Genomic DNA, 14,544 nt, shown 5'->3' with positions numbered 1-14,544 from the left:
GAAAGAAAACCTTTCCTAATAATCAGGGCATAGCCTCTTCCTCTTAAAAACAAAACGAAACCTTTAGGAAGGACATTCCTTGAGGTCCCAGTTGCTCCGGCGTATCTATCATAGTCAAACAGTTTTAATATCTAATCGTAGGCAATCCTGATGCCTTTTTAGCCCTCCTGAAGGGAGTAGGAAGCAAGTACTCTCAAAATAAGGCTCAGACTTTCTGCAACTTCATGGAAGTAGACACATGGCCCCGTGGAAGTACGGGTGGCCCATGCTGTGTGTACAACTCAAGCCTTTCATGCATCTCAGCTGACTCCCTTCCAGGCCCCCTGAACAATTTCTCCTTGTCTATGTGGTCCACGCTGAGTCAAGGAATCCTAGATCTGGAATCTGGCAGAGTCCTCCTGAGGTCAGCTCACTCAGCGGACTCCAGGACCCCTTACAGAGAGCTGCTGGTCCTTAGCAAAGTTTTTTCTAAAAAAATAAGGACAATACTGTGGGCTCTTGGAAAAGCTACACATACCTGACGTAAACGTATGGGCTTTATTCTGTTAATGTCTGCCTTCTTTATCATAGGCTCCTTTTTATTTTAGTGAGAGAATGATGGGAGATCAAATTTATAAATATCTTTAATTGGTAAGATAAAATGTTAGGAACCCTATGTTGGTCACTCCAACTTTTTTATTCCTTTGAAAAGGCATTAGCTGTGGGGCGCCTGGGTGGCTCAGTGGGTTAAAGCCTCTGCCTTCGGCTAGGGTCATGATCCCAGGCAGGGAGCCTGCTTCCCTTCCTCTCTCTCTGCCTGCTTCTCTGCCTACTTGTGATCTCTGTCTGTCAAATAAATAAATAAAATCTTAAAAAAAAAAAAAAAAGAAAAGGCATTAGCTGTGAAATTACAGCATCTGAGGACCACCGACCCATCTCCCTTTGGAAGCAGGGTCAACGCTGGGGTGAGGCACGCCAGGCACTAGCCGAGCCCAGAGAATGCAAGGGGGCTCCCAAAAGCGCAGTGAGCTGATATTTTTAAAATTGAATTTAATGCCAAAAAAAAAAAATCCATGACAACCAAAAATTCAAAATTTTAAATAAAGGCAGGAGCAGCATAAGTGATTTTTCCTTTTGCCTCGGGTTCCAACATGGCTCAGCAAAGCACCACTTGGAAAGATTCTTGCTAAATCACCCATGACAGAAAAGGGCAGCTCTGGGTTTGAGAAGCCTCCCGGGGAAGGACCTGCCACAACGTCCTCAGGTCTTCCTCTAGGCCCCTAGCAACCCTGAGGTTTGCTTGAGTCTGATGTAAGCCTGTTCTCTGCAGCTCGAATCCCAGACCTTCTCAGGGTGTTCTCAATGGACTTTGCCCTTTGGACGCTCCAGGGCAGTTATATAAATGGCCCCCGCACTTGTCCCCATACTCTCTCCTCTCCCTCTGCAGCCAGATCTTCATGTTTCTTTTTCTTTTCTGAATTCTTAGGAAAGCAAGCAAGTGGAGACCAAGACAGATGCCAAGAACGGAGAGGAAAGGGGCAGAGATGCCAGCAAAAAAACCCTGGGCCCCAGAAGGGACTCAGACCTGGGGAAGGAGCCAAAGAAGGGTGGTTTAAAGAAAAGCTTCTCAAGAGACAAAGAGGAAGCTGATGGCAAAGGCGGAGAGAAGCCCAAGGAGGAGAAGCTCATCAGGGGCATTGACAAGGGCCGGGTCAGGGCTGCTGTGGACAAGAAGGAGGCAGGGAAGGATGCGAAGGGAGAGGAGAAGGCAGCAGCCCCGAGGAAGGAGGACGAGAAGAAAGGCAGTGACAGGAGCACAGTGTCGAGCAGAGACAAGGACAAGAAGAGAGAGGAGAAGGAGATAAGCAAGAGAGAGGACGACGGGAAGGGAAAAGGGGAGAGTAGGAAGGCAGATAGCAAGAAGGAAGACGAGCGAGTGAAAAGAGGAAGCGGGAGCATAGACACAAAAAGGGAGGACGAGAAAGTGAAAAAAGATGAGTCCGTCAGTGAAAAAGAACCCAAAAAAGAGAACAAGACCCAAGCGCGGGAGAAACCAGCCCCAGCTTGCCCCACCAAGCCCTCTGAAGGGCCTGCCAAGGTGGAGGAGGAGGCGGCCCCCAGCATATTTGATGAGCCCCTGGAGAGGGTGAAGAACAATGACCCAGAGATGACCGAGGTGAACGTCAACAACTCAGACTGTATCACAAATGAGATCTTGGTCCGGTTCACCGAGGCCCTGGAGTTCAACACGGTGGTGAAGGTGTTTGCCCTGGCCAACACACGCGCGGATGACCATGTGGCCTTTGCCATCGCCATCATGCTCAAGGCCAACAAGACCATCACCAGCCTGAACCTGGACTCTAACCACATCACGGGCAAAGGCATCCTGGCCATCTTCCGGGCCCTCCTCCAGAACAACACACTGACGGAACTCCGCTTCCACAACCAGCGGCACATCTGTGGCGGCAAGACCGAGATGGAGATCGCCAAGCTGCTCAAGGAGAACACCACCCTGCTCAAGCTGGGCTACCATTTCGAGCTGGCCGGGCCCCGGATGACAGTCACCAACCTGCTCAGCCGCAACATGGACAAACAGCGGCAAAAGCGGCTCCAGGAGCAGAGGCAGGCACAGGAGGCCAGCGGCGAGAAGAAGGATCTGCTGGAGGTGCCCAAGTTCGGGGCCCTGGCCAAGGGGTCCCCCAAACCCTCCCCCCAGCCATCTCCAAAGGCCTCGCCCAAGAACTCGCCCAAGAAAGGGGGCACCCCAGCTGCTCCGCCGCCGCCTCCGCCTCCCTTGGCCCCGCCCCTTATCATGGAGAACCTGAAGAACTCATTGTCCCCAGCCACCCAGAGGAAGATGGGAGACAAAGTCCTGCCCGTCCAGGAGAAGAACTCCCGCGACCAGCTACTGGCCGCCATTCGCTCCAGCAACCTCAAGCAGCTCAAGAAGGCAAGTAGTTGCAGGCCTGGGCCCGAAGGGCTGGAGGGGAGGGCGAGCCTGCCCAGGGAACGGGGACAGAGCAGGCTGTCAGGCTGCTGTGCCTGTGCCGCACCTCCGGCCATCGCAGCTATCCCCCTGCCTCTGGACAGGCCACAGTGTCTCCCTTAGAGGGGGACTCCCTCTTTCCTGTAAGGAGCTTCCTTTAGCCTCTCACTCTGTGCCTCCAACTTTGCTACCCTGCAGCTTAACCAGGGTCTCCCGGAAATGGAGAAACAGTCTCTACCTAGTAGTTCCACTTCGGGTCCTGCATTAAGTCTTCTCTCCTTCCTTCGCAAAACAAAAATGATCTCCCTTTTACAAATTTCCTCTCAGGACCAGCCAAGTCCTACTGATCAGTGTATCCCAAAGGTCTTTGGGAGATTCAGCCCTCGGAGGGTCTCCCCTGTGACTAACCAGTGCCACAGACACATGAGCCATCCCTAGAGACCACCCTGCTCCTCCAGGTTTCACCTTCCTGCACTTCAGGCGACAGAGGCCACGGCCACGTGCTGATCTGACGGGATGGCGGCAGCGAACCCTAGCCCCACAGCATCATCGGGGGCTAGGCACCAAGACAGAAAGGACAACCTCAGCTGTGATGCTAGTGGTCACTGGATGACATCCAGTTTTTACAGACAGGGAAAATGCTCACTTACTCATTCCACAGACACCTGTGGGGGGGCTCTGGTTGCCAGAAGGAAGGAGGCCAGATGAATTCTAGAGGCTCCTCTGCTGAGCTCCTTTCTCTAAACGGTCTCTGCTTTGCCCTTACAGGTGGAGGTGCCCAAACTGCTTCAGTAAGACCAGACTGCCAGGGGGCACTGTCTGCCGATGCCAAGACTGCCCTGGCCTCGCCTCCCAGGGCTGCACAGACCCCGCCCCACACCCCACGCCCTGCTGCCCTGCTGTGGATATCCCTACTCTGCCATGGGAGAGCATGAGGCCTGGCCACACTCCAGGAAGGATGCCTTCTCTCTTCTCACTTTCCTTTTCTTGTCTCTGAGGCTCTCCAAACATTTCTTTTATACCTGGAGCTGAGGTTGCTGGACAAGAAGAGTCCTTTTAGAGTGTCACCGAGAAGATGGCATGGCTGGGGCCCAAGCAGCTGCAAGTTGCGAAAGGCCTGTGATCCAGGAAAGATGTCCCACCAGGACCACATAACCAGCCCAGTCCCACTGCCCTCCAGGGCCAGGATTCAGGCCTCTGAGGAGCCCTTGGGGCAAAGCTGCTGGGCCCGTGGCCCTCTGTGTGGGACAATGGCAGAAGATTGAGAAGGGCACGAGGGCCCAAGGGAAGAAGGAGGAGGGGCCGAGGATACCCTCAGACCCCTCCTGGGCTGATCAGAGGACATGGCAGGGGCAGCTGGCCTGGTGGGAAGTGGGCTCCAGCTGGGAGGAGAGGGACAGACAGCAGCTGGTCCTGAAGGTTTGATGCCAAAGCAGACATTTCCCTCACACCCACCTGCTGTTGTATAAATAGCCGTGTATCTGTTTTTCCATAAGATTTTGATAATATATACAAACCTTTAGTTGTGAATGACCGTGCCCCACCCCTGTACTGTCCTGAGGGGTCCTGATGCTCACCTTAGGCCCCATGGAGGACTCTAGAGGCTCCGGGTCCCTGACATGCCAGCCCAGGTTGACCATGTAACAGGTTCATATCTGCAGAAAGTCCAGTGCGAGGGAAAGACTCAAGCCGGGGTCGAGGGCTCCCCACTGACTGGGTTGACCAGGCCAAGGAAACTAGGCCTTAGCCGGGGTCTGCTCCTGACCATTGCTGCTGCCTGGAATCATTAGCCAGAGCCGCTTTCAGGGGTGACGGGGCAGAGTGGAGCACAGGGCCCTAGGATGGCTATATTAGGCATGTTCAGGGAATGCTCATTCCATGACTCTTCCTCACTGTGGGCTTGGGGCCAGCTCCTCACAGCAGTCACAAGCCCAGGAAGGCAGCCATCTCTGAGCAGGCAGAGAAGTGAATGACCATTTGGGGAGCAGCCGCCACACCAGTGTGCCCAGTGACCCATCTCACCCCCCACTCCAGCTGCAGGCTGCTCTCCTGACCTAACTGCGCCCCTGTGCCCTCCATCACGTATATCAAAAGCATCTTCCTGATTTGATTGACTTACAGGCGCTGGCACCCCTTGACACTGTGGAAGAGCCTCTTTGGGTCTGGGTCACTGGCAGTTTTCTCTGTCTCGGTGTTTTGTCCCACAGCAGGGAGCACAGTAGTGTCATCATCTTTGGGGTGAAGGAGGGGGCGTCCCTGCTAGGAAGAAGGATTGCTGTGCTAGGCCTGACCAAACACAGAGGCAGGCTAGTTGTGGGAGCAAAAAGCTTGGATCCCAGGGGACACTCTGCACCCCCTTCCCCTCTACCCACTTGCCCGTCCACCCCAACAACCAAAACAAGGGCTGGGCCCAGGAGATGGCAGGTAGACACCTGCTGACTCTCAGAGGGCCTCAGAGGGTGTTAGCCGGAGCTGAGGGCAGCCGGTACTTCCATGTACCCTGTGTCTGCGGTTGCCAGGCCTCAGCAAGACGCTGCAGGCTGCTTCAGGTGCTCTTGCAATTCTGAAGGTTTCCATTTTGCAGGTCAAGTTCAGCCCCGAGAGGTTACCTACAGGTCCATGATCATACAGCTGATAAAAAGAGAGCTCAGATCTCCTGCTCTTAGAGCTCCTTCTGATGAGAGATCTCCCTCCTTCCTTTCCTGACATGAGACCGGTCCAAACCCAAATAACGGATCTCCAAATCTTAAAGTTCCAATGACCAGACACAGACACGCACACACACACTCTCTCTCTCTCTATATTGTCCTCTTGGGGATTTGGGGGGTGTAATGTCCGGACTGATGAGGTCATCCTTCCTCCGGTGCCTTCGAACCTGATGCGGGACCGTAGCGCCATCTGCAGGCAGGTCGCGTCCGGCTTCTCCGGCCGCACGAGGGGCGCCCCGGAGCTACGCGGGGTGGGGCAGGGAAGGTGGGCAGATGAGACGCAGCGCCGGGTCTGGGGGGCGCCTTCCGCCGCCTGGGAGGGACGGGGGGGGAGCGCCAGGCACCGAGCGGCCGCGTGTTCCGGGTCGGCCGAGCGCGGGAAGCGGGCCACGCTCGCGGGGCCAGTTTCTGCGGAGTAGTGCACCCACCCTGTCCCACCTGCCCCGTCCGCCTCCGCGGACGGCCGTCTGCAGGGTTTCCCATCCTGAAAGCCAGGCTGCAAGAGCCGGAAAGGATCTGTCTTCGTCCGGATCCCGCCTTTTCCAGGGAAGATAATGAGAGTCAAAGGCAGCAAATGACTTGAACAAGCTGATGCACACGTACGCAAACCACGTCTCTCGTCGCCGGCTGCATCCTACCGACCTGGGCCAAGCAGTCTCCCCCTACTTCCGCCACGGCTGGCCCCTTTTTGTTTCCAGGGGCCACATCCTGGGTCTCCATTCCCCCAACGGAGGGCGTCTTCGCATCTGGCTGCCCCGTCCCTCGCGGGGCCCGCCGCCAACACCCACTGTTGCACAGGCTTCCTACCTCCGGGCCCTGCCGCCGCAGGCCTTAGGGGATGCCGGGCTAGGTAGGACTGAGGCCCTGTCACTGGCCATGGGGGGATGGCGGCCGCCTACTCGCCCCACTTCCTGTCGCGGGAACTTAACCAGTGAGCCAGGGGCTGTTGGCTGTAGCTGTGAGTTGGGACCATGGCCACTCACACGGGCCTAAGAAGCTTAAGAAAGATCTGGACGCGAGTCACCCACCGAGGGTGGCTTCTGGACCACCAAGATCACCAAGCCTGTTGTGTCACATGCTCCCCGCCCCTCTGCAGGCCACTCTCAAGCCTGGGGCCCAGCTACCCCTTATGCCACTTCTTGTGCAGGTGGCCACTGCTGTCCTGGGAGTCCAGGCCTGGTGAACCACCCCCTCCCACCCCCCTGCCCTGTGTTCTACCTGCTCTGCCTGGCCCGTGCACCTTTTCCAGGCCTCTAACTCCTCTTCCTTTATCCCACCTACCCTCCCTCACTCCTTGCCTCAAGTGTCAGCTGCCCCAATTCCATTCCTCTCCCCTCACTGTGCTCCCCTTTCCTTTTTGGGGGGCCCCCATTGTTATTCCCATTCACCTCTGCTCCAGCTCTCTCCCTGCATCTGAACCCTTGCCTTCCCCCTTTGAGCTCAGCCTCCCCCTCCCCTGCCTGAGGCACCCAAGGAAGAGGAGTACTTGCTTTTGCTCCTCTCCGTCTGTGCCTCCCAGACCTCCCCTTAGGGGTCCTGAGTGTGCCCTCGCAACTCAGGACCCCACTTACACCACTGGAGTGTAAATCCTTGAGCGTCACCGCTCCTCCTGCCCTCTATCTTCCTCTCATCTGTAGGGTGCCTACCTGGTTTTCAGGGGTGCTAGCTGCTGAACAAGAAGATGGGGAGGGGCAGCTACAGCTCTGTGCTCCTGCTGGCCCTCTTCCCCTGGTGGTAAGCAGATGAGATGGGCTCATAGATGGAGAGCTTTGGGAAAGATTCAGGGGGACTGCCCTATTAACAGAGCTAGAGGATGTGAGAGGCGCCTTCTCTCCGCTTGGGGCATGCGAAAGCCCCACTCTGTCGTAGTTATCCCCTTTTCCTTAGAATTCTCAGTGTAGAGTGAATTGCCTGGAAATGCTGGGGAGGGGAGACGGCACCTCCTGGGAGGCAGCTATGACTGGGATAAACCTACCTTCCACTCCAGTCAACAAAGCAATTTTTAATTGGCCCCAGATTGTGGATTTAAGGATAATTAATTCAGCTGGGCATGGCCATGCATTCATTTACACCTCTTTTCTTAGGGAAACTCAGAAACCTTATCCTGCCAATGTCTTCCACCTCTCAGCTTCAGGAGGGAGAGGGAGAGCGAGAGAGCGAGAAAACTAACTGGGTTCCAACCCTTGAGATGAGCTGGTGACCCCCTCCTGAAGTGTGAATGAAGGCAGAATTTGCAGACCAGAAGCCAGGACTCTGTGTGACCACAGCTCCCACCACTTGCTCTCACCCTCAGAGAGGAGGTGGATTTGTAGCTCTGGCCCCAGCTCTGCCTGCCCCTCAGCATTAACTTTCCCTCTCTGTCTGGTCAGGTCCAGGGGCAGACTCCTGGGCCCCCTGAAATTTTAATGAGGATGGGAGGAAGCTGTGACTCCCTGGACGGAGGCTCTGCCCATAGCTGTTACTAGCTTTGCTTACAGCTGTCTCTGACGCTGGCCGAGGAGCCCCCCACTTCCAGCCTGTGTGACGAGAGCCTCCCTGACACTCTGTGGGCACCAGAGGGCATGGTTAGCATAGTGGCCATATGCAGAACTCAGCTGGAGGACAAGGCTGTGGGGCTGGAGGAAGCCTGGGGGAGGGGAGGAGGGGCTGAGCATATGGGTATTGGGGAAAGGAGACTGTTGGTTGGAGGTGGTGTTGCCAAGCCACGCTGGCACTTTTCCCACTTGAATTAAAAACTGTAAAACTTCTTTCCCTAGATCTGTCACCAGACAAGTCCTGAGAGCACGAGGACCCAGGTCCTCAGGGAACAAGGCAAGGGAAGAGGGTAGAGCTTGGTACCCAAGCATCTCCAAGGGTGGGGGCATCTGCCTGGCTCAGTGGGGGTTTAATGTCTTAGTCCGGATGATCCAAGGCAGCCGACAGGAACACCTCGCACCAACCTCTTGGGCGGCCCAATCCCTCCGCTTGGCTCCTAGAACCCTTCAGATCAGGAAGGACAGACAGCGGTCACAATTTCATGTACATATTTCACCCTCACGACAGCCCTGAGGCATCATTTCCATGGGATAGCTGAGAAAACTGTTCTCAGAGACACACCCAAGGTCAGCCAGTGTCGGGACCCACACATGAAGCTAAGTGTCCCCGGAAAGGGGAAAGTGCCTTTGTACAAATGTGCAGTGCCTTCCATGTCACGGGGGCCTGACCCCTAGTGGGCAATCTCTGTAATGCAAATAAGCCCCCTCTTCCCAGCTGTGGCAAAATCCACCTCACTGGCTTTGGGAACCAGCTCAAGGAGCCCTCAGCCTGGGCGTGGCTCTGCTGGCGGAAGCAGGTGAGGGGGGATGCTGGGCTCCAGCCCTGGCGCCTGCCTTCCCAGCCTGGAGGATGTGGCACTGGCAGCACTCAGGGCCCAGCTGCAGGCAGAGCTCCTGGAAGGTGTGGACGGGCCCAATGAGGCAACTGACATGAGTTACAGCTTTACAGCTTTAATCCAGCAGTTGGAGCCCTGTGGCCAGTGGGGCAGCCGGGAGCAGGGCTTCCGCCCACTATTGATGGAGCCCTCTCCCTGCTCTGCCCCGGCCCACAGTGAGCAAACAGGGAGGGCCCCAACGTTCCTGGCTGGGATCTTGGAAGTTGATGGACTCTGAGAAAGCAGGGGTCTTGACCCAGGCTTTCATGTCCTTCTCTTGTCCCAGGTAAAAATAGTCCAGTGATCCCAAGCCCTCCCCACCTACCCCTCATTCACAGCCAAGTTCCAGCTCAGCTCCTGGTCTACTTCCCTGGGGCTCCATCACCAGCAAGACCCAGGGCTTGGCTTGGTCTTGGGCCTGAGGAGTAGAGGACCCTCGCCCACCCCCACGGCCAGATGCAGATACAGAAGAAGGGCATCACTGAAGGGGCAGCAGAGATACAGCTGGTTCCTCAGGCTCCTGGGTAGGACGGCTGTGGTGGCATATAGGGGGGAGGAGCTGAAAGCCAAGGAGACAGGATGAGGGTAGGGGGGCATGGGAGGTTGGGAAGTGACCCCCAATTCCAGAGGCATGAAGGATCCATGGGGAAGAGGTAGCCGGGATGTTTCCAGCTGAGGCAGAAGTCTGGGAGAGGGACTCAGGGTAAGAAAAGAGCAGCGGAGGTCCCAGCACAGAGGTAGGGGGCAGGCGGGAGCAAGAGACTCCAGATTGCTCACTTACCTGCAGGGTTGTAGATAGGGGGCCCAGCCGGGTAGAGTGGATACTGGGGAGCAGGACCACTAGGAGGGTACATGTAGCCAGGCTGTGGGGGTGCGGGGCCAGCTTTGGGGTCCTGGGGGTATGGGTACACTGGCTGCACTGGGATGCCGGTCATTGGAATCTCCTGGCCTAGGTGGGGGACAAGGATCAGCATCAAAACTCCACATCCATGGCAAAACCTCCTCCTCCTGCCCCGGAAACCAAGGTAAGCACCCCTGGGCCTCTGCTGTCTGTTCTGGCGGCTCCAGGCTGGCCACCTGCTGCCTCTGCCTCTCAGACATTGCCTGGCAGAGTTGAGCGGGGAGCTTTGCACGTGGTCCCCGAGAGTCAGTCTGTGTTTAGCAGGTTTGCTCCCCTCAGCAGGTTTCAGAGGCCTCACGAGCCAGACAACAGAGCCCGGGGAATGTCCCACTTAGGCAAGGATAGGGCAGCTCGAGAGTCTGGTATCTTGTTATCTAGCACAGCTGCCACTCAGGGGGTCCGCCTTCAGCCTTTTCCTCCCATTCTGATCCCCCGTGCGGCGTCACCACTCCCACACCCAACAGGGTTGGGTGAATGTGTGGTCACATGTCAGCACTCAGGCATACATTCATTCCACTGTACACTAGGGTTCATGCAATTAATGCTCACGGCTACAGACCCCATCCCGTGTCCTTTCCAAGAGTCACGTGCATGCCTGTGCCCATGCACACACACCACTGTTGACAGACGGCCTGCCACGCACATCTGAATATTCCCATGCACGCATGTCCGCGGACACAAAGTCTGCTGGTTCACATAGAGCCCTGGCCACGTTTTTATTTCTGGGGTTACCGGCTGGCAGGTGTATGTACACAGAAGCACACTCGCTGCTACACAGTTCACACACGCTTGAACTCTCTGGTGTCCACCACGGGGGTCGGACCAGCCTATCGGATTCATCTCGCCCGTTACTGTACATACCTTCAAATGGGCTCTGCAGATGCTGGCGCCGGCGGTACAGGTAGCAGCAGGAACAGAGGAAGCAGCAGATGGTGGTGGCCACCACAGCCACAAAGAGGATCACAGCTGAGGCGATGCCTGCTATGGTCTTGGGACTTAGACAAAGAACAGTCCCCTCACCTTCCAACACTCATAGGAGGGACTCCTCATTATGGTGACCATAACACTGTGCTCCAACTCCTGGCCAGCAGGGGGCCACAGCAAGCTGAGATTTGGGGTTCCTTGAGGGGCTCTGCCCAGTCCCTGTGGAGGAGATCTTAGGGGACCTCCATGTCCCAGAAGACCATGCTGCCTGGCTGCCTAGTGTGAGGCATGCCGGGATTTGTAGTGTGCTCCCCACTTCGTTGCTCCTACGTCTACAACTTAATTGGTTAGACTTTGAACATGTTAGCACTGAAAGGCACCTTAGAAATAATCTAGAGCCCCTTTCTATCAACCCTCCAACATGCAGTCTCCTTACACCTTTTCTATATTAGCAGTTCCCTGCAAAAAGTTTGAAACCACTAGTTTGGCAACCCCTGCATTTCGTGAAGAGGAAATAATGACCCAGGAGAGGACGAGCCTTCCCCAGAATGACACGGTTAAGGAGAAGTGGACCTGGGAATCAAACCCACGTCTCCTGCCTTCTTGCCAGAGCTTCTCCCACAGAGCTGCCCCATGTACCCACCCTCCACCAAGCGCAAGTCGGTTAATACGCCTTTCCTAGAGCTTCCAGGCCCCAGCACCAACACCCACTCTGTCACCAGGCTGCGTCCTAGGTCTGGGCTGAGGCTGTGGAGGTGGACATGGAGAGGGACAGGAAGGAGACAGGGAGGAGGGGAGGCCAGGGGAGGCCTCCTGAGAGGAGGCTGGAGGGGGCGGGGGAGGAGGCGGGGGCCCACCTGAAGGCCAGGCAGTGCTTCTGCTGCCTCTCGGTGATAAGCAAGGTCAGGTCTCTGCAGCAGTACCGCTGGTAGCAGGTCCCGCAGCAGAAGGTGAAGAACTCGCAGTTAAAGCCTGGATGCCAGGAGCCATTCCGGTCCAGGTACCACAGGCAGTCCTCGCCGGCCAGCGCTGCGGGCAGGTTGGGGTGGGGGGCCCATGGCCATCGGGCCAGCTTTCCGTCCGCCCTTAGCCCCGCTCCCCCAGGCTCCCGGCCCGCCGTCTCCCGGGTCTCGGGAGCTGCCCCTCGTCGCCACCCCGAGGGGCTCCGCCCCTGAGACCCGGCGGCCTCCCTCCGCGGCTGACTCCGCGCCCCGGGTCAGCTTCCCATGGCCCAGCCTCCCCGCCGGGTCTCCTCCCGCTCCCTGCGGGCCAGCAGCACCCAGCGGAGCCCCGCGCCCACCCCGCCACCTCGCCGCCCAACCCCTTACCCAGGGGAGCCCCCAGCACCAGGAGGGCGGCCGCGGCCAGCGGCGCGGCCCCGCAGAGCCCCGGGGGCCGCATGGCGGGGCTTGGGCGCGGCCGAGCTCGGCCGCCGGGAGCGTGGAGCGCAGGACGAAGCCGGCCGGCGGGAGCTGCTGCGGGGCCCAGCCCGCCGCCAGGCTCGGTTTCCTCTCCCGCCTCCTGCGAGGGCGGGACTAAGGCCCGGGCCGCGGTAACCCTGCCCCCCACGTTCCGCGCCCGGCCCAGGGGGCCACCCACCGGCGACGCCCACCCAGCCCGGGGCTCGGGAGCTGGGCGCCCCTCTCCCAGCCGGGTGCTACCCTGCACCCCGCCCCCGGCTCCACCGTGGCTCCTGCTGCCCGAGCCACGGAGGCCACAGCGGGGCCGCTGGACTCTGCAGCCAGGGAGGCCTGGCCGTGCCCTGGGCCCGCCCCCGCGGCCTGGGCCCAATCAGTATCCCGGACCCCAGAAGCTCCGATCCTGGTGCTGTCTCCGAGTGCCCAGGCACATGGGCCAACCCTAGAAGGGCAGGGCTGGACCTTTCCCTGTGCAGGACCTCCTCTGCCCCAGTGTCCAGTCCAGGACGTCCTCCGGCGGGGGGGGGGGGAGGGAAGAGCCTGAGAGCACCCCGCCCCCACTCCCAGAACACAGGCACCCATTGAGAGGCAGCTCAGAGCGGCTTTGTCCCCGGCGGTGCCCACAGGCCTGGACTCTGCCAGCTGCACTGGTTTCCTAAGATGGCCCCTTCCCCCTCTGAGTGGACAGAGCTGGCATGCACCAGCCTATGGCCTCATCAGTCGGGATGACAGGCTGGGGCCACCTGGAGCCCATCCAGCTAGACACCCTTCAAAAACTCCTTTTTTCATAAAGCAGTCCTGCAGAAATACTGCATAGGCTAGGGGAGCACAGGGAGGGCAAGAGTTAATTACAGTGGAGACAGTGGTTTTGGTGGAAGGGGGGAGCCAGTTAATCCCCTTACAAATTTATACTGTCAGTATGTGACATATATGTCACTATGCCCGCTGCTACCTGGGCTACCCTGACCAGGACCTGCTGTCACTCCAGGGACCAAACTGAAAGCCTACCTCAAGCCGTGGCCTTGGTGCAGTCCCTTACAAAGCACTTTGACAGGTAGCTCATGAGAGGGTTTCCACAACTCGGTGAGCTCAGTGAAGCTGACAGGTGACAGGTGTTCTCATCGATCCTATCGTACAGATGGAGAAAGTAGGACTCAAGGGAGTTGTAGGACTTGCCAGAGATAGTACAGCCCACGAGAGGCAGAGGCAACAACAGCAGGACCCAAGTCTTCTAAATCCAGGTGGGTTCCCCTTCCTGACAGCAGAGGGTGTGCAGTGAGTCTCTCCGTATTTGGAGGTTAGGGAACCCGGGCAGAGCAGGGGAGGTCCCGCAGAGCCAAATAAGTTAGGAAGGGTGTCCAGAAGAGGAGCCCATGTGTGTGCTAGCACACCCAACCTGAGAGCTGGAGTAAGAGAGGAGCTAAGAGCTGGAGTAAGAAGAGGACTGGTTCCTGCCTCAGGTAGTTGCTGGTAGTCTGATGGGGGAATGGGGGGGGGGGGGCAAGTGATTGTAAGTACCCATGCAGGACCCAGTCAGAAACACAGCAGCAGAGGGGTGAAGAGAGACGTCTCGCCCTTGACCACCCCCTAGACAGTGTGCCCTTTGCCATCCAAGTGCGCAAGCTCCACGAGTGTGCGACCCTGTGGCCGTTGTGCTCACTGCTGTCACCCAGCCCTTGCCATTGGTAATGATTGTAGGTAGCCTGACGCGCAGAGCGAGGGCTGTCTCTCTTCCTGTCCAAGGCTGATCCTCCCACGTGTACTCTAGACCCCCTCTGATCTCTCCGCCTTCTCTCTTTTCTTCTGGGTCCTTAGTTTCTCCTTTCTTATCAGCTTCTTTCCTCAGAGCAAAACGGAAATCTCAAGTCTCTCCTGGTAAAACAAAACAAAACAAGACCAAACAGAACCAAGCCACAGGCTTCCTGAAACTCATCCTTTTCTAGCTACTTTCTTGCTTTTCTCCTTTTCCCCTTTTCTCTCCAACGGGTCCTCCTCAAACCTCGCCCTGGTTGAGGCTTCCAGCTGGCCACGACACCCAGTTCTCACAACACCATCAGTGATTTTCTAACTGTAAAATTCTAGGGAAACTTTTCAGTCCGCAGGATGGGAGTGTTGAGACTGAGACAGAGGGTGGGGAAGGGCTGGAGGTGGGCCCGGCGGGGAATGGGCAGGGTTGGGAGAGCCTGGAGATGGGTTGAGGCTAACTCTGTCCTGATGAT

The 14,544-nt window shown here is 57.4% G+C and overlaps 2 protein-coding genes across 2 annotated transcripts in view; one reads left to right on the top strand and one right to left on the bottom strand.

Moving 5' to 3' along the window:
• The window catches only part of LMOD1 (leiomodin 1), a 40,527-nt gene extending 36,032 nt beyond the window's left edge, over positions 1 to 4,495 (top strand). The window contains exons 2-3 of the mRNA XM_047703691.1: positions 1,466 to 2,929; positions 3,734 to 4,495. Of these exons, the coding sequence (XP_047559647.1) occupies positions 1,466 to 2,929; positions 3,734 to 3,760 (1,491 nt within the window). The 3' untranslated portion in view covers positions 3,761 to 4,495. The remainder of the gene's footprint in view (positions 1 to 1,465; positions 2,930 to 3,733) is intronic.
• A 4,647-nt stretch (positions 4,496 to 9,142) lies between these two features.
• Positions 9,143 to 12,700, bottom strand: SHISA4 (shisa family member 4). Its single transcript, XM_047703692.1, has 5 exons — positions 12,236 to 12,700; positions 11,765 to 11,936; positions 10,845 to 10,978; positions 9,864 to 10,031; positions 9,143 to 9,641 (listed from the first exon to the last, which is right to left on the bottom strand). Exons 1-5 carry the CDS (start codon positions 12,306 to 12,308, stop codon positions 9,595 to 9,597), a joined length of 594 nt encoding a protein of 197 aa, XP_047559648.1. The 5' UTR covers positions 12,309 to 12,700; the 3' UTR covers positions 9,143 to 9,594.
• Between the last annotated feature and the right edge of the window lie 1,844 nt (positions 12,701 to 14,544).

This window comes from Lutra lutra, chromosome 15 (assembly GCF_902655055.1).
Source record: "Lutra lutra chromosome 15, mLutLut1.2, whole genome shotgun sequence".
Lineage (NCBI taxonomy): Eukaryota > Metazoa > Chordata > Mammalia > Carnivora > Mustelidae > Lutra > Lutra lutra.
The sequence above is the reverse complement of the archived record's forward strand: the minus strand, read 5'-3'. Positions and strand labels throughout refer to the sequence as shown.

What these genes read in the sequence shown, in the direction of transcription:
- SHISA4 (XM_047703692.1), bottom strand. Translation starts at nt 12,308, where the DNA reads ATGCGGCCCCCGGGGCTCTGCGGGGCCGCGCCGCTGGCCGCGGCCGCC. An exon ending in GGTGCTGGGGGCTCCCCTGG is followed by an intron (nt 11,937 to 12,235) that starts GTAAGGGGTTGG and finishes ACCTGCCCGCAG; the next exon opens with CGCTGGCCGGCGAGGACTGC. An exon ending in TCTGCAGAGCCCATTTGAAG is followed by an intron (nt 10,032 to 10,844) that starts GTATGTACAGTA and finishes TCCCCCACCTAG; the next exon opens with GCCAGGAGATTCCAATGACC.